The sequence below is a fragment of the Papio anubis genome, chromosome 2 (genome assembly GCF_008728515.1).
Source record: "Papio anubis isolate 15944 chromosome 2, Panubis1.0, whole genome shotgun sequence".
Classification (NCBI taxonomy): domain Eukaryota; kingdom Metazoa; phylum Chordata; class Mammalia; order Primates; family Cercopithecidae; genus Papio; species Papio anubis.
The window spans coordinates 104,514,634-104,537,061 of NC_044977.1; the positions used below are offsets into that span (position 1 = coordinate 104,514,634).

Consider the following 22,428-nt stretch of genomic DNA (forward strand, 5'->3'; position numbering starts at 1 on the left):
TTATTTTAAATAATGCTGGGTTCAGCATCCGGCAGGGCCCAAAAAGGCTCATCTGACTTTTAAAAATTATTTCTTTAGGACAAAGTCGAAGAGGAGAGATTGGTAAGTCAAAGGTTATAAACATTTAAAGGATCAAGATAGATAGATAGATAGATAGATAGATAGATAGATAGATAGATAGATAGATAATAGACGATAGATACATAGATAGATGATAGATACATAGATACATAGATACATAGATAGATGATAGATAGATAGATAGATAGATAGATAGATAGATAGATAGATAGATAGATAATCAGATTGTTGTTGTTCAGTGTATGCTTCTGCCAGCCATGTGGGAGAGGGTTTATTTTATCCCACATACACATACTCCCATTCAGATGTTTCTTGCTTTTAATATTTGCTAATTTTTAAAACACACACAAAAAAAACTTTGTTTTTATTTGTATTTAAAACTGTAAAAAAATATATCAATAACTCATCTTCCAACTATTAAAAAAAAGTCTTATTTAGGAAAAGGAAGAACGTGCAAGAGGCAGCCCCTGGCTTCATCCATCTCAGGGTGGCCAGCGTGGGATCTCACCTCCTATTACCCCTGCAGGGCTCCAAAGGGGATGGGCGGCACGCCTGGACCATGAAGCACTTCAAGAAACCAACCTACTGCAACTTCTGCCATATCATGCTCATGGGCGTCCGCAAGCAAGGCCTGTGCTGCACTTGTGAGTAAATTTCCTTCAAACCTCTTTCCCCCAGGCACCATCTTGCTCTGCACGTGGTTGGTTGATCCATTCCAGAGAAAATGTTGGTATTTCTGCTTCCCAGCTTGAGGAACCACCCATATTGTTCCAACAGAAGGAATAAAGTGAGGCCTTCATGTCCTGTTTTTACTCTACCCAAGTCCAATGGACAGGTCTTGGACTATTTATTATTAGAGGCTTTTTATGGGCCACTGACTCGCTAGAAAAAATTATTAAAGTTCACATATAATTTAAAATTTCTCATACTACTTTTATTTGGATTTTCTAGTCAATATTTATTCTGGATATGTTCAGAGGAAACTTATTTTTAAAAAACTAATAAGCATTTGGAGCCAAGTACAGTGGCTTACACCTGAAATTCCAGCACTTTGGGAGGTGGAAGCAGGTGGATCGCTTGAGGCCAGGAGTTTGAGACCGGCCTGGCCAACATGGAGAAAACTTGTCCTTACTAAAAATACTAAGGTGCTGGAAAGGATGTGGAGAAATAGGAACACTTTTACACTGTTGGTGGGACTGTAAACTAGTTCAACCATTGTGGAAGACAGTGTGGCAATTCCTCAAGGATCTAGAACTAGAAATACCATTTGGCCCAGCCACCCCATTACTGGGGATATACCCAAAGGATTATAAGTCATGCTGCTATAAAGACACATGCAAACATATGTTTATTGTGGCACTATTCACAATAGCAAAGACTTGGAACCAACTCACATGTCCATCAATGATAGACTGGCTAAAGAAAATGTGGCACATATATACCATGGACTACTATGCAGCCGTAAAAAAGGATGAGCTCATGTCCTTTGTAGGGACATGGATGAAGCGGGAAACCATCATTCTGAGCAAACTATTGCAAGGACAGAAAACCAAACACTGCATATTCTCACTCATAGGTGGGAACTGGACAATGAGAACACTTGAACACAGGGAGGGGAACATCGCACACCGGGGCCTGTCATGGGATTGGGGGATGGGGGAGGGATAGCATTAGGAGATATACCTAATGTAAATGACGAGTTCATGGGTGCAGCACACCAACACGGCACATGTATACGTATGTAGCAAACCTGAACGTTGTGCACATGTACCCTAGAACTTAAAGTATAATAAAAAATAAAAAATAAAAATACTAAGAAAAAATTAGCTGGGCATGGTGGCATGCGCCTGTAATCCCAGCTACTCACGAGGCTGAGGTGGGAGGATCACTCAAGCCAGAGGTGCTGGGAGGCAGAGGTTGCAGTGAGCCGAGATCGCACCACTGCACTCCAGCTTGGATGACAGAGTGAAACCCTGTCTCAAAAACAAAAAACAAACAAACAGAAAATCATTTTACATTCTGTAAATGCAATGGGAATTAAAACTCTACAGTTGTTTCACTTTTTAATTCCTTTAGTAAAGTCAGAGTGGAAAAGTGGGAAAAATTACAAGTGGTAGAGGAAAAAGCAGAGAGGAAGACTAGGAAGGCGGACAGGAGAAAGGGATGGGGAAAAGAGTGATAAGGAGTAGGAAAGAAGGGGTCACAGGGAGCAGGAGGAGAAGGCAGAGGGGCTGCAGCAAGAAGGCATGGCAGGCACTGGAGTATGTGGGTGCAGAGCCCTGCCACCCACCCCATGATGTGGACAGTGACACTCAGCCTGAACCCACCAGAGACCGGGGAGCTGCTGCTGCAGGGAGGCCCCTTGGCTGATCCAGGTCAAAGTGCTTCATCCAACACGCGCATGTGAATGAGGCAGCAAGTGACCTCAGCCACAAAAGTTGCCTTGGCAGAGCTGGACCCACTGTCCACAAAGACCAAGCATCAGCGGGCTGAAGAAGGGGCCCACCAGGCCTGTCATGGTGATTCATGCCTATCATCCCAGCACTTTGGGAGGCCGAGGCGGGCGGATCACGAGGTCAGGAGATCAAGATCATCCTGGCCAATATAGTGAAACCCTGTCCCTACTAAAAATACAAAAATTAGCCGGGCATGGTGGTATGTGCCTGTAATCCCAGCTACTCAGGAGGCTGAGGCAGGAAAATCACTTGAACCAGGGAGTTGGAGGTTGCAGTGAGCCAAGATCGTGCCACTGCACTGCAGCCTGGTGGCGGCGGGAGATCCTGTCTCAAAAAAAAAAAGGGGGGGGCTGCACCAGTCTCCCCAGTGCCAGTTCAAACCCAGCTCTCACCCACATTTTGTAGATAGATCTCATTCCCATTAAGTTCTAGGCCCATGGGCCTCTGCTGTTCACATAATGGTAGTAAAAACAACAGCAATAATATATGGAGTAGCTACTCTGACCCAGACACATGATGCTTTACACAAACTGTCTCATGTACTACTGCAACATCCCTGCAAAGAGAAAGAGGCCGTTTTCTTCCCTTTTTACAGAAAACCCTGAATTTCAGAGAGGTCAAACAATTTACCCAAGGTCATGTGGATTGTTACAGGGGTCTGCCTAGCCTTAAAAAGCCCTGGCCTTGGCCGGGCCCGGTGGTTCACGCCAGTACTTTGGGAGGCTGAGGCGGGCGGATCACCTGAGGTCAAGAGTTTGAGACCAACCTGGCTAACGTGGTGAAACCCTGCTTCTACTAAAAATACAGAAAATTAGCTGGGCATGGTGGCACATGCCTATAATGCTTATAATCCCAGCTACTCGGGAGGCTGAGGCAGGAGAATCACTTGAACCCTGGAGGCGGAGGTTGCAGTGAGCTGAGATCACGCCATTGCACTCCAGCTTAGGCAACAAGAATGAAACTCCGTCTCAAAAAGGAAAAAAAAAGCCCTGACCTTTCTATCCGCTCTCCAATGTCCTGGGCATGCAATACAGTGGCACTGGCATAGCCAGGAGGATGATGCTGCACACTCCCCTTCAGCAAAAAGCACCTTTCCGGGGATGTGTTCCTGCAGCGTTCACTGCCTACAGAGGAAGGGAGTGAGGCAGGTGGAGGTGCTGCCGCAGCGGATAAGAAGGGACTCTCTCCTCCAAGAACGATTGCAGACTATTTTGAATTTCCATTAGAAAAGCCCAGCCCCCTGTGTCCCCTGCCCCTCACCAACCACCCAGAGGGAGGTACAGGCCTTGGCTAGGGTGGGAGGGCAGCTGGGCCTCTTCTATGTGGCCATTCACAAGCACCTGCCTTGATGTTTTTTTTCTTTTCAGACTGTAAATACACTGTCCACGAACGCTGTGTGTCCAAAAACATTCCTGGTTGTGTCAAAACGTACTCAAAAGCCAAAAGGAGCGGCGAGGTTGGTGACATCTACTGCCTTGTTCTACTGCATGCCTCATCCAGGAAACATGTCCATCAACATGGATTCCTGGGCAGGAAGGCTTGCTGGGAGCTTCCTCCAGTCCCTTCTGTGCCTTGAGGACCACCTGTAAACCATCTCGTTCATTCATCAATCCATTCAGCACCTTCCTGGTGCCTGCTGTGTGCCAGGCTCCATGCTAGGGGGTACATGGGTTGTAAGAGATGCTCCCCAGCCTGCTCAAGAACTGTGCTGTCTAGGAGGAGAGACAGGCATATACGCAAAGAACAGAGTAGTGAGATGTGTGCTACAGTAACACAGCTGTGTGGAAGGTACAGTGCAAGCACGGGGCAAGTTGCACAAAGGAGCTGGCATTGCAGTTGTGTCTTGAACACAAATTGGGAGGACTTCATGAGACATCGAGAAGGACCAGACTCTCCAGGCAGAGGAAGCCTCGTGTGTAAAGGCATGAGACGTGGCTTATTCTGGGATCCATGCTTAGTTTGGCGTAGCCGGGGTGGAGGATGCTTAAAGGAAAGTGGCAGGAGATGCACTCAGAAAGTGGTGAGATCTGGTCTGAAGCAGGTCTTGTGAGGCCAGCTGAGTGAGAAAGGCGTTTTCTGTGCAGCCGGGGGCTACTGAAGAGCTTCAAGCACAAGAAGATGTGATTGAGTTTGTGAATTAGGTTAATAGCTCTGAGTGTGAATGTGGGAGAGAAATCAGGGGAGGGAGACTCTTCCAATACTTGAGGCAAAAGGCAGTACTGTGCTGAGGGCCCGACTGTGGTGGGATCCACACTCACTGCTGTAGGATGGTCCTGTGCTGAGGGTCCCTCGGGCCATGCCGGTTATTGGGTATTTTGACTGTCACGTTGGCTAAAGAAGAGAAAATGAAGGGAGAGTTTGAGAGGTAATTTGGAAGTACCACCACCGTGACCAGGACATGGTGATAGGGATGCAGAGGATGAGACAGGGGAAGAGGTAGGGAATGGCTCCCAGGTTTCTAACCCTTCAGCCATTGGGTGATGCCATTCTCCAACTCTGGAAATAAACTTACCTTAAAATTAGCAGGGAAAGGGCACTTTGCCTTCCTGCAAAGGGAAGATGACATGGAGGAGTGTGAGTCAGGAGATGGTTAGCAGTGAGAGTGGTACCCAGTCCTCCTGCAAAAGGACTCCCGGGAGAGAAAGGCGTCTCCTAGGATTTGTGTGCATGCCCTATGGACACTGCATGGTCTCATCCACGCCGTCTGCACCACCCCATGCACACCCTGCTCCATGTCCATGCCATTCACCGGGACACATGGTGTACCTGCTGGATGCAGGCCCTAAGCCTGCACTCTGGCCACTTGTCACACAGAGAACAGAGTGAGGCCGATGAGGGGCTGGCAGGGCACACTCACAACCTTTTCAGCCTGCAGGAGCACCCCCAGTCTTTCACCATCTCCTCGATTCCAAAGAGAATGGGGAAGGCAACGTAGTATTGGGGGAACGGCTCCGGACTTGGGATCAGAAGACCTGGCTAGGAAACTCTACTTGGCCATTCACCAGCCTTGGAACTTAGGGCCAGTCAGTTCACCTCTCTGAAACTTTCATTTTTTTCCTCTGCAAAATGGAAATAATAATCTCAGAGCAAATTCAATGTGGCCATGTAGATGACAGATTAATTAGCAAACCGAGTTATTTACACCCTCGGAAGTGCAAGGCACAAGGTGATAAGCTACCAACCACACTGACACATTTTCTGGAGCAATAATTTTACCAAAAACATTCTTAGGGGAGGCCTTAAGCAACTTAATTGCTAAGTAATTTAAAACATTTATTCTTGGACCAAGTGCAGTCACTCACACCTGTAATCCCAGAACTTTGGGAGGCTGAGGAGGGCCAATAGCTTGAGCCCAGGAGTTTGAGACCAGCCAGGGCAACATGGTGAGATCCTGTCTTTACAAAAAGAAAATACAAAAATTAGCCTGGTGTGGTGGCATGTGCCTGTAGTCCCAGCTACTCGGGAGGCTGGGCTGGGAGGATCGCTTGAACCTGGAAGGTTGAGGCTGCAGTGAGCTGTGATCATGCCACTGCACTCCAGCCTGGGCAACAGGGTGAGACTGTCTCAAAAAATCACATTTATTCTTATTTAATACAAACCTGGACAGAATTACACGAATATTTCGTGGGTTTTTAATACTGCGCTTGTAGTTAGCCACTTCAGGGTATGTCCCCCACCTTCTCCTAGAGTCTGTATCTACTTCCTTCTGTTATTTGTGGTCTCATGGTGAAAATTTTCAAGGGAGAATTTTGGTGAGAATTCCTCAGCCTCCCAGATAGTGGGGCTACTAGCCAGCTGCTGTTGCTTTAGCTGCACTGACACACACATAAAAAACATCCCCACCATTCCCACCTGTTTCCAAATGCCTAGCCTGCCCTCGTGGTATTTCCTGGTCATGGAGCAGATACAACCAGCTCTCCAGGAAACAGGTGTGAAAAGCACCAATGGACCCGCACTAATTTCTTTTGACTTTTCTCTAATTTCCTTCTAGAGTGCTTTTCAGTCTCAATTTCACGTTATAATCACCCAGAGTGCATTAAAACATATTAATCATGTGCCCCACCCTCAAAGACTCTAATTTATTTGCTCTGGAGTGTCCGCTGGGCATTAGGACTTCTAAAAGCTCCCCCAGGTGGTTCTAATGAGCAGCTAAGGCTGAGGAAAGAGAAGGGCGTTACCCAGTTGTGGGTACCCCCAAAGGGCCAGCACTGTCCCAGGGAGGCCCTTCCAAACGTGCTATCTCATTGCATTGCCCCAGTAACCCCAGAAGTGGGGCTTCTTATACCAATTTCTACAGGTCAGGGACCTGACACTCAGAGAGGTCTAAGAACTGGCCAAAGGCCACCACTTCAAAGAGACTCCAGCCAGTTTTGTCTGTGGCCCACCCAAACCCTCCACAGTTCCTCTGCACCACGCTGCCTTCCACAAGAGGGCGCGTACAAACACATCACTGCAAGGAGTTCTGCAAGACAAACAGATGGACTGCCAGACAAGATGCTGCTCAGAGGCCTGCCTGCCCGGGCGATTGAGCTGTTCAAAATGTGGCAAAGCGGGTTTTTAATCTACTTCGATTCACACAGTGTCAGTTAGGCAGGGAGGAACCACATCGTGCCATTAGGCAAAGCAATCCAACCTCCAATAAGCATCCTCTACACAGGAAACAGTCCCTCTGGTTCTCGGCATCCCCTCCCAGATCCTTCTCCTCCAGCCCAGGGCCCCGGGGGGCATGGTTCTGCCGTTTTCCCTGGCATCCTTCGCTTCCCTTCCGCAGGTGATGCAGCACGCATGGGTGGAAGGGAATTCCTCCGTCAAGTGTGACCGGTGCCACAAAAGTATCAAGTGCTACCAGAGTGTCACCGCGCGGCACTGCGTGTGGTGCCGGATGACGGTGGGTTGGTGCCCAGGGCGGCCCTGCTTCTTTTCAATGTTTTTTTTGCCCAAGCTGCGGCCCAGGAGCAGTGAACATCTGGCCAGAGGGCATGAGCAGAGCCAGGGGAGCGAGGGAGCCCCACAGCCCCTATGCAATGCCCTCAGCCTAACGATGCTCTAGTGAATTACCAAGCTGCCCAGAGAGAAGGCACCCCCGAACCAGGGGAGTGAGGACTGCTGAAGAAGAAGCTGGCCAGTCCACTGTCTCTGTGGCCTGGCAGCTGGGATCAGCAGGCCCGACTATGAACTTCTTTCACCTGGGTGTCACCTGGGGCCGGGGACACTGACAGAGTGGGAGAAAAATTGGACAACAGGAACATCATAGGAGGGGGTGCCTGCCCTGAAGGCGCATTCCTCAGGGCAGCCCCACTGCCAGGGCCAAAGGTTTGGACCTGCTGCCACCAGCCACCGCACATGCTGTGTCCACAGCCCCACTGGACACCCAGAGGGCCACTGGCAGCCACTGAGCTGGCCGACCTGCCTGACAAAACTCAGTGCCAGCTCTTGTCCTTCTTCCCAGGTATCAGCCTCAAAATGTAGATTTCTCAAAACCAGACTGCAGAACTCTCAAAATACAAAGGTTGAATCACAAGGTTTACTCTCAGCCATCCATGAGTTTTTTCATCAAGATCTCCCTTCTCCCAGAGTCTCGGGACCTGGAGAGCACATATCCAAGGGGGCTCTGGAATCAACACGGGGTGCCACACTGAAGGGTCACAGGCCGGCTCATGATCCTGTTGCTTCAGTAGCCATGAGCAGCTCTTGGCCTCCTTGTTCTGCCCACAGCTGACTTTGCACTCTTAACCACACACACACGCGCGCGCACGCACACACACACACACACACACACACACGGCAATACTGTCAAAGTCAGCAGTGCATCAGGATTTGGGGGAGCACTAGACAGCTCACCTCTCCCCAAAACCTCCATGTTTGATGTTTCTTTGCTCACTTTCGCTCACTCTCTTTTTCATTTTTTTCATTTCTCCTCTCAGTTTCACCGCAAATGTGAATTAGCAACGTTGTGTGACGGTGGGGAACTCAGAGACCACATCTTGCTGCCCACCTCCATATGCCCCATCACCCGGGTGAGTGCTCCTGCCCTGGCGAGGGCTCTAGCTTCTCTGCGTTCTGGTTTCAGATGCAGGCAGCTTTCAGACATTCACATCCCTCACAGGGCTTCGCTGACAACTCTTTGGGTTTGTGTTTTCTTTTCTTTCTTTTTTTACTATTATTTTAGGTTAGAGGGTACATGGGATGGTTTGTTACACAGGCAAACACGTGTCGCGGGAGTTTGTTGTGCAGATTATTTTATCACCTGGGTTTTTAGCTAGTGCCTAGTCGTTAATCTTTTCTGCTCCTCTCTGTTGGGTTTGTGCTTTCAGCATGTGCTTGAAAGAGGTCAGCGCTGCACAGATCAGATTTTGAGAGAAAACTTCTCTGACCAAACTGTTTCCAATTGCTGGCCATCCTGAATGCCCTGAAATGACCTGTCAAGGAAAGCACATTTGTTCTAAGCCTCTTGCAGGCAGAGCACAGCACACACCACCTATGCATGGCCAGGCTCCCAACCACCCTCATCTCTGCCAATCTCCCTGCCACGTCCAAACCCTATCTCCCTCTACCTCCTGAGTTTCCACTTGAATGTCTCAGCCAATTTGGAAATGAAAGCAGCAAAATTAAGCTCCTTTACCCCCACCTGACACTTTGTCACCTGTGTTGAAGACTCCTCTTCCAACAAACACCAACACTTAACCATGGCATCTTCCCATCTTAAAAATGTTGCAAGTCCCACTCATTCCTCACATCTCACTCTGAACTTGACCAGCTACTTCTCCTCATTAAAAAGGCCAACCATAGTGGCTCATGCCTGTAATCCCAGCACTTTGGGAGGCTGAGGCGGGCGGATCACCTGAGGTCAGGAGTTCAAGACCAGCCTGGCCAACATGGTGAAACACCATCTCTACTAAAAATACAAAAATTAGCCAGGCGTGGTGGTGAGCACCTTAAATCCCAGCTACTGGGGTGGCTGAGGCAGGAGACTCGCTTGATCCCAGGAGGTAGAGGTTGCAGTGAGCCACCTCTACCTGGAAAACCCAAGCATTTATTCCACCAAAAGACATGCACAAGAATGCTCATAGCAACTTTATTCATGACAGTTAAAAACTGGAAACAAGTAAATGACCATTAACAGGAGAATAGATGAATAAATTGAGGCATATCGGCATCTGGCATTCATAGAATGGGAAACTACATTGTAATGGGAAAGAACAAACTATGCATAGAGTAAAAACATGGAGAGTCTCAAAAATATAATGCTGAACCAAAGAAGCTAGACTCAGAAAAAGATATGCTCTATGAATCCATTATATTAAATTCAAAAGCCAGGCAAAACCCATATGGTATCAGGAGTCACAACAGGGTTATGCTTGAAGAGGTAGTAGTTACAAGGCCATCCCCATATACAAAATTCATCAAGTCGTACAATTTAGATTTGAGCATTTTACTATATGTGAGAAAATCTTAATAAAATAAACATTAGAAAAATAAACAAGATAAACAAAACCAAGAAAAATGACAACATCATATCATTAGATAGTGCTCAGCAGAAAAGCCAAGCCTATGGCCGGGCGCGGTGACTCACACCTGTAATCCCAGCACTTTGGGAGGCCGAGGGGGCAGATCACGAGGTCAAGAGATTGAGACCATCCTGGCCAACATGGTGAAACCCCGTCTCTACTAAAAATACAAGAAAATTAGCTGGACGTGGTGGCACAGGCCTGTAGTCCCAGGTACTCAGGAGGCTGAGACAGGAGAATCACTTGAACCCAGGAGGCGGAGCTTGCGGTGAGCCAAGGTCACACCACTGCACTCCAGCCTGGTGACAGAGCGAGACTCCGTCAAGAAAGAAAGAAGGAAAGAAAGAGAGAGAGAGGCAGGGAGGGAGGGAGGAAGTAAGGAAGGGAGGAAGGAAAGAAGGAAAGAAGGAAAACAAGGCCAAGTCTAAGAATTTGCTTCTCAGAGCTCAAGCTTCTAAATCAACTAAGTGGAATTCTGCCAATTTCAGTGCTCCCCATTATGTCCCTTGCCTCAAAGGTAAAGTCAGCCAGTGATGTCATCACTGGAGGCTTGGAGAATCCTAGAAAAAGTCATAGGGTACATTTCTTTATTTAGGCCAGAAGCCCTATGTTGAAAAACTTGTCTCCATACTACACTAGCTTTCTGATCTCTTCATATCAGCCATTTGTTTTTCATCTGATCTCTCTCTTTGTATTAGTCTTCTTTTTCCAAAAGATGCTTGTCTTTCCTTTCTTCTCACAGGACAGGCCAGGTGGGAAGTCTGATGGCTGCGTATCCGCCAAGGGTGAACTTGTCATGCAGGTACCTCATGAGCTCTAAATCCAATTGCACTTTCTAAGTTGTTCCAGGGCTGTGGCGGGCAGGACGGGGTTCAGGTGCTATAGAAAAGCATCTCATCACTTGCCTTCTCGTCTGACCAGTTATACCACCCAGGAGGGCATTTTTTTCTGGCCTCTGGAGTTACCTTTGACAGCCACACTGTCAGCAAGTGGTGAGAGGAAAGGTTGGCTGATCCCATTGCTGGTCTTATTGGGCTTTATTACTATTTTAGGAACAAGTTACATAAAACTTTAATATGCAGATGTCCTAAATAATAACAAAGATGTGGCCTAAAAATAGACAATGGGTTTTCCAGGATTGCCAAGTTGTCTCCAGAACATGATCTGCCAAAATGAAGCTAACCAGATCTAAAAGTTCTTCTTAATCCTTAAATGTATACTTAAGAACTCATTTTTTTACTTGGGTTCACCAATGAACATTTTTTGTGCCTTCCACAGAGTTCCAAGGAATGCAGGGAAGGCAGTCTGGTGAGGAACAAAGAGTACTAGAAAAGGAAATAGAAAACCGGGGCCTCCTGCTCTGCCTCTGAGCCTTAAGTTTCCTCCACTCAAAGGGGACACAGTAATCCCTGCCCTGCCCACCTCCCAGAGGCGCTGTAAGATTAAATGAGAACATACAGATTCACGTGTTGTGAAAAGTAAAACAGGCCAGGCACGGTGGCTCATGCCTGTCATCCCAGCCCTTTGGGATGCTGAGGTGTGCAAATTGCCTAAGGTCAGAAGTTCGAGACCAGCCTGGCCAACATGATGGAACCCCGTCTCTACTAAAAAAACAAAAATTAGCTGGGCGTGGTGGGAGGCGCCTGTAATCCCAGCTACTCTCGAGGCTGAGGTAGGAGAATCGCTTGAACCTGGGAGGTGGAGCTTGCAGTGAGCCAAGATTGTGCCACTTCACTCCAGCCTGGGCAACAGAGGGAGATTCTGCCTCAAAAGAAAAAAAAGAAAAGTGAAACATAAGGCAGAATGAGGGGAGAATCTTAATATGTGAGAAAGCTCTAGAAACCTAGAAGGGCAGAAAGGTGGGAAACAGACACAGGCACACACACATCCACACCCGATACGTGTATGCCAGTTGCTTAGGGCAGGCAGCCAGCAGGATGTGCTGCATCTATTATGATGGGACAGAGTCCATGCTGTAGGGTTGGCTGTTAAATACATTGAATGTCATCTCCAGAGGTGAGGGATTATTCCTTAGCCTCCAAGATGCTTCTGGGCATCACATAGTCACCCTGGGCAGGTGAGACAAATTTTTTAGATCATTGGGAATGCTATTATCCTTTTCAAACAACATGGCACTGTGTTTGCTGGACTTTTAGCTTGAGATCTGGAAAAGCAGGCATTAGATATTGAATATGGAGGAGAGCTGCACATCCACATTGGTGTATCCTTCCACTGAACCCACAAGTATTTGCTGAGTACACACTCTTGTGTCTGGTGCTATACAATCCTTGGTAATAGGGTTACACACACCCCACTCTGCTCCCAATGCATTTTAATCCAGTTGATGTTTTGAGTCATTTGTCTAAGAAAGTTAAAAAAAAATACAAATGAACAACAAAAGAAACTCCAGAAGATAGTACATGGTTTGTTTGTTTGCTTGCTTGCTTGTTTGTTTTTTGAGATGGGGTTTTGCTCTTGTCTCCCAGGCTGGAATGCAATGGTGTGATCTCGGCTCACTGCAACCTTTGCCTCCCGGGTTCAAGCGATTCTCCTGCCTCAGCCTCCCGTGTAGCTGGGATTACAGGCATACGCCACTACGCCCGACTAATTTTTTTATTTTTAGTAGAGATGGGGTTTCACCATATCGACCAGGCTGGTCTCGAACTCCTGACCTCAGGTGATCTGCCTGCCTTGGCCTCCCAAAGTGCTAGGATTACAGGTGTGAGTCACCGTGCCCGGCCAATAGTACATGTTTTAAGTGCAATCATTTTAGTTGCAATGATCAAGAGAAACTTCATATAAGAGATGTCTCTTGAATTGAGCCCTGAGGATAAGAAGGTTTTTGTTGGTGGTGGTGGTAGTCTTGTCTTGTCTTGTCTTTTCTTCTTTTCTTTTCTTTTCTTTTTTTTTCTTTTCTTTTCTTTTCCAATACGGAGTCTTGCTCTATCGCCCAGGCTGGAGCGCAGTGGCGAGATCTCGGCTCACTGTAACCTCCACCTCCCAAGTTCAAGTGATTCTCCTGCCTCAGCCTCCCGAGTAGCTGGGATTACAGGCGCACGCCACCATGCCCGGCTAATTTTTGTATTTTTAGTAGAGATGGGGTTTCATCATGTTGGCCAGGCTAGTCTCAAACTCATGACCTTGTGATCCACCCGCCTCGGCCTCCCAAAGTGCTGGGATTGTAGGCATGAGTGGTCATGCTCAGCCAGAAGTTTGTTTTTTTTTTTTTAAGAGTTTGCAAACAAGGAAGTAGGCATTTCAGGTCGTGGAATGGGAGAAGAAACAAGCATGAGCAGACCCATGGGTGGGAATGCAAGAGACATACTCTAGACTTACTAGAGGAGCAAGAGCAGGACTTGGCTGCACCTGCAGCTGAGGGTTAGCAGGAACTAGGAGATAGCAGTAGAATAGGGCTAGACTGAAAAGGCCTTTAACACCAGGTTAGGAGATTTACATTTTATCCACAAAATCCAAATCCTCCTTTAATAATGAGATGTCATTACCAGTTTTTGAGCAAGAGTGGCATGGCTGACCTGGTGTCCTGGGAAGGAACTGTGTGGGAATGGCATGCAGGACTTACCTAGGGTGAGAAAGGCACAAAGCAGCATGGGGCTGTGGCAGCCAGAGGTAAAGGGACATTTCTGGGAAAAGTTGACAGGACAACACCTTCCTTGGATAGATGAATGAATAACAGAAACAGGGAACCAGGAGAAAGACCGAGTTTCACAGGGAGAGAAGACGTGTCATGTATGAGGCACGTTGAGCTTGTGCTGATGGTGAGATGTCCAGTCGACGGTACCCACTGGCCAGTGAGAAATGTGGGACCAGGGTTCAGGAGGAAACTGGGGCCGGAAATCAGCATTTGGAAGGCGCCAGGGTGGAAGCGGTGGCTCACTCCATGAGTGCTATTTCGCTTACGTGTACGATCAGACAGCCGTGCTTCCTAAGATCATATTCAGCTGTGTCCCCCACAAAATTTACTCTTGTGCTGTAGGTACAAGACCACATCACTGTTGAATGATTTGAAGCTACAGCACCATTGTCCCATCGCTGATCCCGACCTCAAACCCTCATTTCCGTTAACACTGCTTAAAGACCATTCAAACTGGAGACACTTAGCTACTTAGCCCCTCAGAAAATTCAGCCAGTGGACAAACACCTGACCGCCTGCCCGCCTGCTTCTCATCTGCCTCTCCGAAGCTGTCTTGGCTTCAACTCTCATTTCACCCCCCTATTGGATGAAGCAGAGCTAATTTCTTTTTCTTTTACCTTTCAAGTATAAGATCATCCCCACCCCGGGTACGCACCCCCTGCTGGTCTTGGTGAACCCCAAGAGTGGAGGGAGACAAGGAGAAAGGTACGTTCTCTTCTGTTTCAAAGTGGAGCAACTAGGGCAACACGACTCAGGCCCTTCCTCCCCTTGGCAGTAACACAGCAGGCTGTGGAGACAAGCAGACTCAAATCCCAACACTGCCACCTGCCACTTTATGACCTGGCCCAAGTGACTTAAAGTCCCCAGGCCTCGATTTCTCCCTCTGTAAAATGGAGATAATTATCAGTCCTTCTCTCACAGGTGAGAATAGACATGGCGATTAGCCCACAGCCTGCCACGTAAGCCATTATTAAGACCACCAGGGTTAGACCACGCTCTGAGATGCCTGTGCCTTTCTAGCCTCTCAGATCTCTTGATTTAAGAGATGATGGGGGTCACATTGATTAGGGCCTCCTGTGCTACCACCACCCATGAGAAGCCAGGGCATCCACCTCATCAATTTGCTAAAATGCCCAGTTCAGTGGTGGCTAGAAACTGCTAAACAGCACAGGAGGACAGAGAGAATGGTTAAAGCAGCTCTGTCTCCCAATTCCAGGATCATTAACAGAGGGCACCATGATCTGGAATCCAGGTTAAAAAATAATAATTAGTAGAGTTAAAGCAAGAACTATGAGGACCCCCATCCTCGTCCAAGGGGCAGGACACCCCTCCTGAACTGACCTGACTCCAAGCTGGAGCCAGGAAAGCAGGCCTGAGTGCAGTCAGGGCCTCTCAGCCGCCCCCTGCCCAATGCCACCTCCTGCATTTCCTCCTGATCCCAGGACTGCAGGGGGCCTCTCCCTGGGGAGGAGGGGGGTCCTGTGATGCTTTTGTATAGTCTGCAGAGGGCAGAATCACACTGCCTAGACCATACAGAACATTTGGGGAAAGGTCTCTGTGGAGGACAAAGCTTTAGAATGAAAGTTCTGTTCTCTGGGTTTCTCTGCCCTGTTCTCTTTGTAAGGAGTGATGCTTCTGGGCTTAGGAGCTAGGTTGGTAGTGCAGCCTTGAACCGGGGCTGATAATACGGGGATGCCAGGTGGAGCCTGGACTCCAGGGTCAGCAGGCAGTGCCTTCCCCTCCAGGGATGAGGATGAACCCTCATCCCTGCCACTGGTGGGCTCCAGAGGTGTTTGCCCTAATGTGACTTCTCACGATGACATATTCCTTCTCTGTCTCCCTTTCTCCCTCCTCTTCTTTTTTTTTTTTCCATAGAATTCTTCGGAAATTCCACTATCTGCTCAACCCCAAACAAGTTTTCAACCTGGACAATGGGGGGCCTACTCCAGGGTATGGAGATCACAATCTTTACCTCTTATTTCTCCCCCTCCCTTTTAATCTCCAATGAAGATGCTTCTTTTGTCACCTTTTTTATCTTTCGTCTCTCAACTTGTCCCTTCCTGCCATTTTACACGCTGTCTCTGCTTTTTCTCACGTCCTACTCTGACTCCTGGAGATATTCGGGATGCCCAGGAAGGCTAACTCTGTTTGAGAAGTGGCCTCCTGTAGCTTGTCCTAGAAAAAGTTGTTGATTTTATAAGAGGGGATAACCGCACACACCTTTCATTTGATTGACAGGAGGAACAGGCTGGTAAATTATTTTAACTTATTTGCAAGGCTCTGTTAGCTGGTGTCTTCATACTGAATCATCAGAGAAGAGAAAGTTTGCTTATCATTGTCAGTCAGCAGTTTGGAATTCTAGACAGTGACTCAGAGCTCTGCCTTGGTGTTCCACTGTGGGGGCATTTTAGGATCAAGACAATTACTTGTTCAATGGAATCACTTTTGTTTTCTAAATCATTCGATTTTGAGGTTGTTTTGCTCCTCCTGCCACTTACTCATTGGTTATTCTCTGCTTGTTAGCATGGGGTTGAAAAGAGGCCCGGTGGGAGGCGTGGTCCCTGTGTCCATGGCTAATGGTGAGCTGCAGGTACCTGTGATGCCGCCCCTCCAACACCTGGGCTAGAAGGCAGGTAAAGCCTGGGCTTCCTCCCAGTCCGGGCCAGTGCTCGAGAGCCCTCTGCTGGCCGGCCCTGGACCCGGGGCTGTCTGCATACTCTGGGCTGGGCTTGCCCAGCACACAGCCACTTTGCCCAACCTCCAACAGGGATTTCTATTCCGGGTTCAGCAAGACCCCTCAGAGAGGTTGGAGTAAGGACTCTGAAAAGAGAATTTGACCCTGTTTTTGGTCGGCTGACACCAAAGCTATTATTTGTGGCAGCGGTAGTACAAGGCCCAGTTAAAAAGAGAAAGAAAATGTAAGTACAGATTCAGTACTCCTGCCATGATTTGCCTGTAAAACTAATTTCAGAACAGAGCCCACCTCTGTATACCACTGTAGTTGCCCTCACAGTCACCATGATTGCCATCACTGCTGAACAGCACAGCCTTGTGACAGAGCAGCCCCCCACAGACACCTTTACCAGCCCACTGCCAAAACTTGCAGACCGTCCTCCAGCTTAACCTCATGTATTCTAAATTGTTTTCATCTGAAATGTCGAGCCAAGTGGCTGCTTCCAGGGCTGATGCGCCCTGAGGGTCTCTCATGCGCCTGTCACTCTGTAATCAGACAGGTTGCCTAGCTGGAGGGAGCCTCTGTCCAGAATTCACTTCCTGTTGGAGAGCAGAGTTCTGCAAGAGAAGTGGAAGAGAAGGAATGTTAATTTGCCTACACATGCATCAGTGACTGAAAGCTCCGGGGCTCTTCTCAGACCACCAGGCAGGGCAGATTGGAAATACTGACCTTCGGCTTCCCAAGTCCCACCCCCAAGGTGTCCGCAGGTCACATTTGTTCTAAAGCAGAGGTTCTTAACTTTTTTGTGCCAGGAACCCCTTTGGCAGTCTGGTGAAGCATACAGACACCCTCTTAGAATATTTCTTAATGCATAAAATGAAATAATAAAAGGTAACCAGGGAAACCATATCAAAAAATAGTTATCAAAACAGTAAAACAAATTAGTGATATGAGAATATAGGAGCTTCACCAACACATTAAATAGGAAGACCCAGACGCGGGTCTAATAACTACCATAAATTCCGAGCAGTGGTAAGCATGACGGTGCTATGAGACATCTGCCACAACCGTGATGAAACACGAACATGCCTGTGATTTTGACTGTTGACAAAGTCATGGCTATCGTTCAGACCGCTGTGGTTTGTTGCCTACATGCTGAATTGAAGGAAATACTACTAATTTCAGTTTGAGCTTAGGGAAAATAAGAATGTAATATTTTCTCCTCCAAGTTCATGGCCCTCTGAATCCAATCCACAGAACACTTGGAGGTTCATGGACCCCAGGCTGAGCACCCTGCTCTCCAGGGTTAAGGCTCCGGAGAAGAGAAGGGCATCACTCCACTCACTGTGGCCCGCAGGAGAGTGAAGTGAAGATCCAGCAAATTCAGTGCATCTCGCTTACCAGGGCGGATGTCAGGACAGAGTAGGCGGGAGAGCCCGAGAGGAGTGAAAACACTGGAGGCTATTTGTATTGATGCCAAAATGCACAAACTCTGGACTCCTCGGCATAACTAGTAGAGAATTTCTAGAAAACCATTTTCCATTTGTGTTGAATGTTGATTCAGATTCTCCTTGTACAAGAATGGGCCCCTTGGCCTTGGCTCCATGTTCAAGGCACTGCATAGTAACTTCTGGTCTCAGAACATTGAGTGACCCTTTCAACCGCAAAAGGAACTGAGGTCTTAACCTACTCCTGGGGAACAGGGGAGACTCTGACTCAACGTGTATCGATGTCAACCGCAACCTAGTAACAAGTCCATTTTGGCCTTTCTTCTTCCCAGGTTGAATTTTTTCCATGATACTCCAGACTTCCGTGTTTTGGCCTGTGGTGGAGATGGGACAGTTGGCTGGATTTTGGATTGCATTGGTAAGCATGGGCTGAGAGGGCCTTTGCTGCTTATTTATAGTAAGCATATTTACAATCGGCAGAAGGCAATAAAAAAGGAAGGGACATGGAGCCATGTCTGTTCATCCTTGTATCTTCCCCTGGACCAAGACTTGACTAAATATTTGCTTTGGGTGGAAAAAAATAAAATTAAGAAATAAGACAGTGAAATGATTCCCTCCGATACAGAGGTAACAGTTTAGTTTCAGGCCTTCCCTATAAAGCAGATCTGTCATGGCTGGTGTTTGGGCAGTGGCAGGACAGGTCAGATCTGGGTGGTGGGAGGACAGGAGTGGAATTCTGGGCAGATCCTTTGGGGTGGGTAAAGGCAAGAGAACTAAGCATAGATCATAGCCTGGGACAAATCACCTTGAGATGAACAGCCGGAGCCTGAGTCCAGAAAGTGCATCTGCAAAGTGCAGATCAGTGCAAGCAAAGAAGGACCACACTGAGCTGTGTCCTCTACAGTACACTTAGATAGCAAGGCCCAGGCTGGAAGGCTGGTAGCCTGAGTTCTACCCAGCTCTACCTGGATCTGTGGGTCCTCGGACACATCAGCCCCAGTAAGTGATGGAAACTGACTGAAATTTTGGGATGGAAGCAGAGTCAAGATCTAACCCTAGAGAACCCAGACAAACACTGCAAAGTGTAATATAGGTATAAGAAAGCAGCTGGGGGGGAGCACTGGGGAGGACAGTCATCAAAGTCGGAGACTGGGCCCTGAGCGATGAGCCCTGGGCTTTCCATTCTTCGTTCCACAAATGCCGCCTGTGCCCCACGATGGCTCAAGCTCTCCCCAAGGCACTGGAGATACAGCAGGGAATGAAGAGACAAAAACTCCGCTTTTATGGAGCGTACCATGTAGAGAAAAGAGACAGGCAATGAACAACTAAATAAGTGAGACATAGTATGTCAGGAGGTGTTTAAAATACAGCAGGGAAGAGGCACAAGGAGCTCAAGGCGGCAATCTAACACCTCACAGAGAAGACAACATTTGTGTGGAGATCTGGAGGAGCGGTGAGCCACATGGATACCTGAGGAAGGGCAGTCCAGGCAGAAGGAACAGCAAAGACGAAGGCCCTGAAGTGGGAGCAGGCCTGGCTGCTGGAGGCAGGTCAGCATGGCCAGAGCAGAGTGGATTCAAGAAAAGCTACAGAGGATGAAGCAGAGGTGATGAGGGACCAGGTGACTAGGACATATAGGGCATTCTATGGAATATGGCTTTTATACTGGGAGGGTCCCATGACATTGGATGGTTTTTAGCAAAGGAAGAACATGACAGATTAAGAGAAGAGGGCAGAAGTGGGGAGATCGGTTAGTAGGCCACTGCAGCAATCTAAGAGAGAGATGTCCAGGGCTTGGACCACAGTAGAAACAGAGGGGTGGTGAGAAGGGGCCAGCTTCTGGATATCTTTAGAAGGTAAAGGCAATACAATTTGCTGACAGACTGGATATGGGAGATGAGAGGAAGAGGGGAGTCAAGGATAAGCCAGGACTAGACCGTGACCAGGGCAGAGAAAGCTGTGCCTCCAGGGGTTGTAAGTAGACCACCTAGCTGGGTGAGAAGGCTGCAGGACTGTACACCTGCCGCCCGCCACTCCCCCGGGCACTTTGGTTGCCATGGACACAGCCCTGCCAAGCAGCCACCCACGCTCTCCTGTCACCTTGGGCTCTGGAGCTGTTTGTGGGAGGAGGGAGGAGTCCTCTGGGAGCCAAGGAAGGAAAAGCTGATCTGCAGAGGGTGGATGGCTGCGGTACTGGACTACTCACACAGCTCCCTCCCCACCATGAAGGAGAAAGTAGGCTTTGGCGGAGAGCTTTATGCAATTCATCCGCAGAGGACCCAGGTGATAAAAGCTGCTCAAAACAGAAAGAAGATCACAGAAGGAGGAAGAAACATTAGTTTTTTTCACAGGTTAGTGACCCAAAGAGAAAAAAAGCAGAAGTAAAAGGGATAACTGTGTAAGATACTCATCCGTTCACTCTCATTTAAGCACTTGTTCAGTGCTCTCCAGTGTCCCTCCATGGTCCCCTCTCTGATCTGTTCTCTCCCTACACCCATAGCAATCTTTCCTGCATGTCACTGGGTGCATGGTGTGCGTAAAGCACACCAGTGGCTTCCATTATTCTTAGAATAAAGACAAAACCCTTGAAGTAATCTACAAGGCCCTGGGTGACCCAGCTGCTGCACACCCTTCCAGCCTTATTTCTACCTCCATCCCTCTCCATCTGGACTCAGACCCTTGGGCGTTCCAGTCTCCCTTGTACCTCAGGGCCTTCGCACAAGTTGGCCACCCTGTTTGCAGTGCTGCCCCAGCCTTCACTCAGTCAGCTTCCACTTCAGATCTCAGCTGACATGTGGCTTCCTCAGGGGAGCCTCCCCTGACACACCCACCAGCCTCAGCCACCTTCTTATAGGACAGTGCTCCTCTCTTTTCCAACGTGAATGTGAAATGATGCATTGTCTCCATGGATTCCTCTTTAATATCTGTCTGTCCCACTGGACAGTAAGTAAGCACCATGAGAACCTGAGCCACGGCTTTTTCGCCCACTCTCAGAGCTGAAGCACCTAACACTGCATCTGCGTATAGCAGACTTCAGCCGATATGTGTGAAGATGCTGTGAGAACAAGACCCAGCCTCCCTCGGAGAGGTTACAATACATTCAGGGAACAAACAAGGAAATAATTACAAGAGAGTACAATGAGATCATTTCTGGTGCTAAGGAAATATTCTGACGAGGCACCAGGTCCAGGCTGGGGCAACTAGGGAGGGCCTCCCAAAGGCAGCTTCTGAGCTGAGCCACAGACAGCTTTGTGCTTTAAGGAAGTGAAAACACTTGAGAATGGTTGACATGTTGTGTGGGAGGCAGGATGTGCAGAAGGGTGAGGCTAGGGAGAAAGGCAGAGCCTGGTTCCTGGGCCTACTGTGGCAGGCTATGGGGCCATGAGGATCCACACAGCCCCATCCCATAAGTGAAGGCAGTGAGCCAATTCAAGAGACTGTGGTTCGTGGACTGCCCTTCTTGGTGAAAGCATGGGCGACACACTAGGAGGGTGGAACTGGAGGCGGAGAGAGCCAAGAGGAGGCTGTTGCAGCGATACCAGTGGGAAGGAATCATACCTGCATTCAGGCATCACCATGGGGATAGAAAGAAGAGATTTCTTGGAGATCCGTTAAGGAGACAGCACATAGAATGTGATATGTGAATGGATGTGTGGGGGGAAAAGGAAAAACCCAGGGTGGCATACAGGTTTCTAGCCTCAACACCATAAGGACAGCTGACCTGCCAAGGTGGGGACACAGAAGAAGGGGCAGACACAGGAAACAAGAGCCTTCTAGGCAAAGGGAGCAGGCTATGCAAAGGCAGGGAGGCGGTGCTCCAATCACATGTTCTGAGGACAATGAGAGAGGCCATTGCATTGCTCTGCTCTCTATCTCAAGCCTTCCAGTGGCCATCTCAGTCCTGGGTCTCGCCTGTACTCAGCCATTTCTGACATAGGTCAGACAACCTGGAGGACCTACAAGCTCCAGTTTGCCAGGGCAGCCCTAGCTTGAGCCTCCTCTGCTGATTCCTGCATCTCTCCCAACCCCACAATCACATTGCTCACATCCAGGGGCACCATGAGTGCTGAGGTCTCATGGAAATACCCACCCAACCCCAAAACTGATGGACACCTGTGCCCCCTTGAGCTCTCCCAGCCTAGACAATGTGCCACGGTAGATCTGAGACCAGATGAAAACATGTACTGTTATGCTTTCTCTGGTGGTTCTATCTGATGTCCTTCACAACTATCAGAAGAGGAATGATTAGGAATCTGTGTCATTGCAATCCTGAGAGGTGTGGAAGTGAGAAACTGGTGTAGGGGCCAAATAACACCTGGAGGTTTTGTTTGTTTAGCTAATGTTAGTTTTAACTTTTAAACTCGAATGGTGAAAAGTTGAAGGTGAGCATCTTCAGCTTGTCCAATGTCCCACTATTCCCTAGTGTCCCAGCCCCACCTGTTTTACTAATCTGTGTACCTGCCTATCCCCTGAAGAGAGGAGGGGAATGGACTCAGAGCCATAGAGATCTGGGCTTGGATCCTGGCTCTGGAATTACTTTCCCTCTCTCCCATTGAAGTATTGACCAAGCCTAGCTCCTGCAATCAGATGAGATTGAGCGTGTTCAGGG

The 22,428-nt window shown here is 48.4% G+C and overlaps 1 protein-coding gene across 13 annotated transcripts in view; it reads left to right on the forward strand.

Moving 5' to 3' along the window:
- The window catches only part of DGKG (diacylglycerol kinase gamma), a 213,484-nt gene that overhangs the window by 84,974 nt on the left and 106,082 nt on the right, over positions 1–22,428 (forward strand). For 8 of the 13 annotated variants that reach the window (XR_001899900.3, XR_002520454.2, XM_003894703.4 and 5 more), the window contains 8 exons: positions 608–725; positions 3,905–3,993; positions 7,309–7,425; positions 8,462–8,554; positions 10,788–10,847; positions 14,323–14,402; positions 15,573–15,647; positions 18,152–18,237. Coding sequence is in view for 11 of the 13 variants with exons in the window: in XM_003894703.4 (XP_003894752.2) it covers positions 608–725; positions 3,905–3,993; positions 7,309–7,425; positions 8,462–8,554; positions 10,788–10,847; positions 14,323–14,402; positions 15,573–15,647; positions 18,152–18,237 (718 nt within the window). In the remaining 2 variants the exon portion in view is untranslated. The remainder of the gene's footprint in view (positions 1–607; positions 726–3,904; positions 3,994–7,308; positions 7,426–8,461; positions 8,555–10,787; positions 10,848–14,322; positions 14,403–15,572; positions 15,648–18,151; positions 18,238–22,428) is intronic. The other 5 variants (XM_021934584.2, XM_003894704.4, XM_021934583.2 and 2 more) reach the window with 5 other exon arrangements.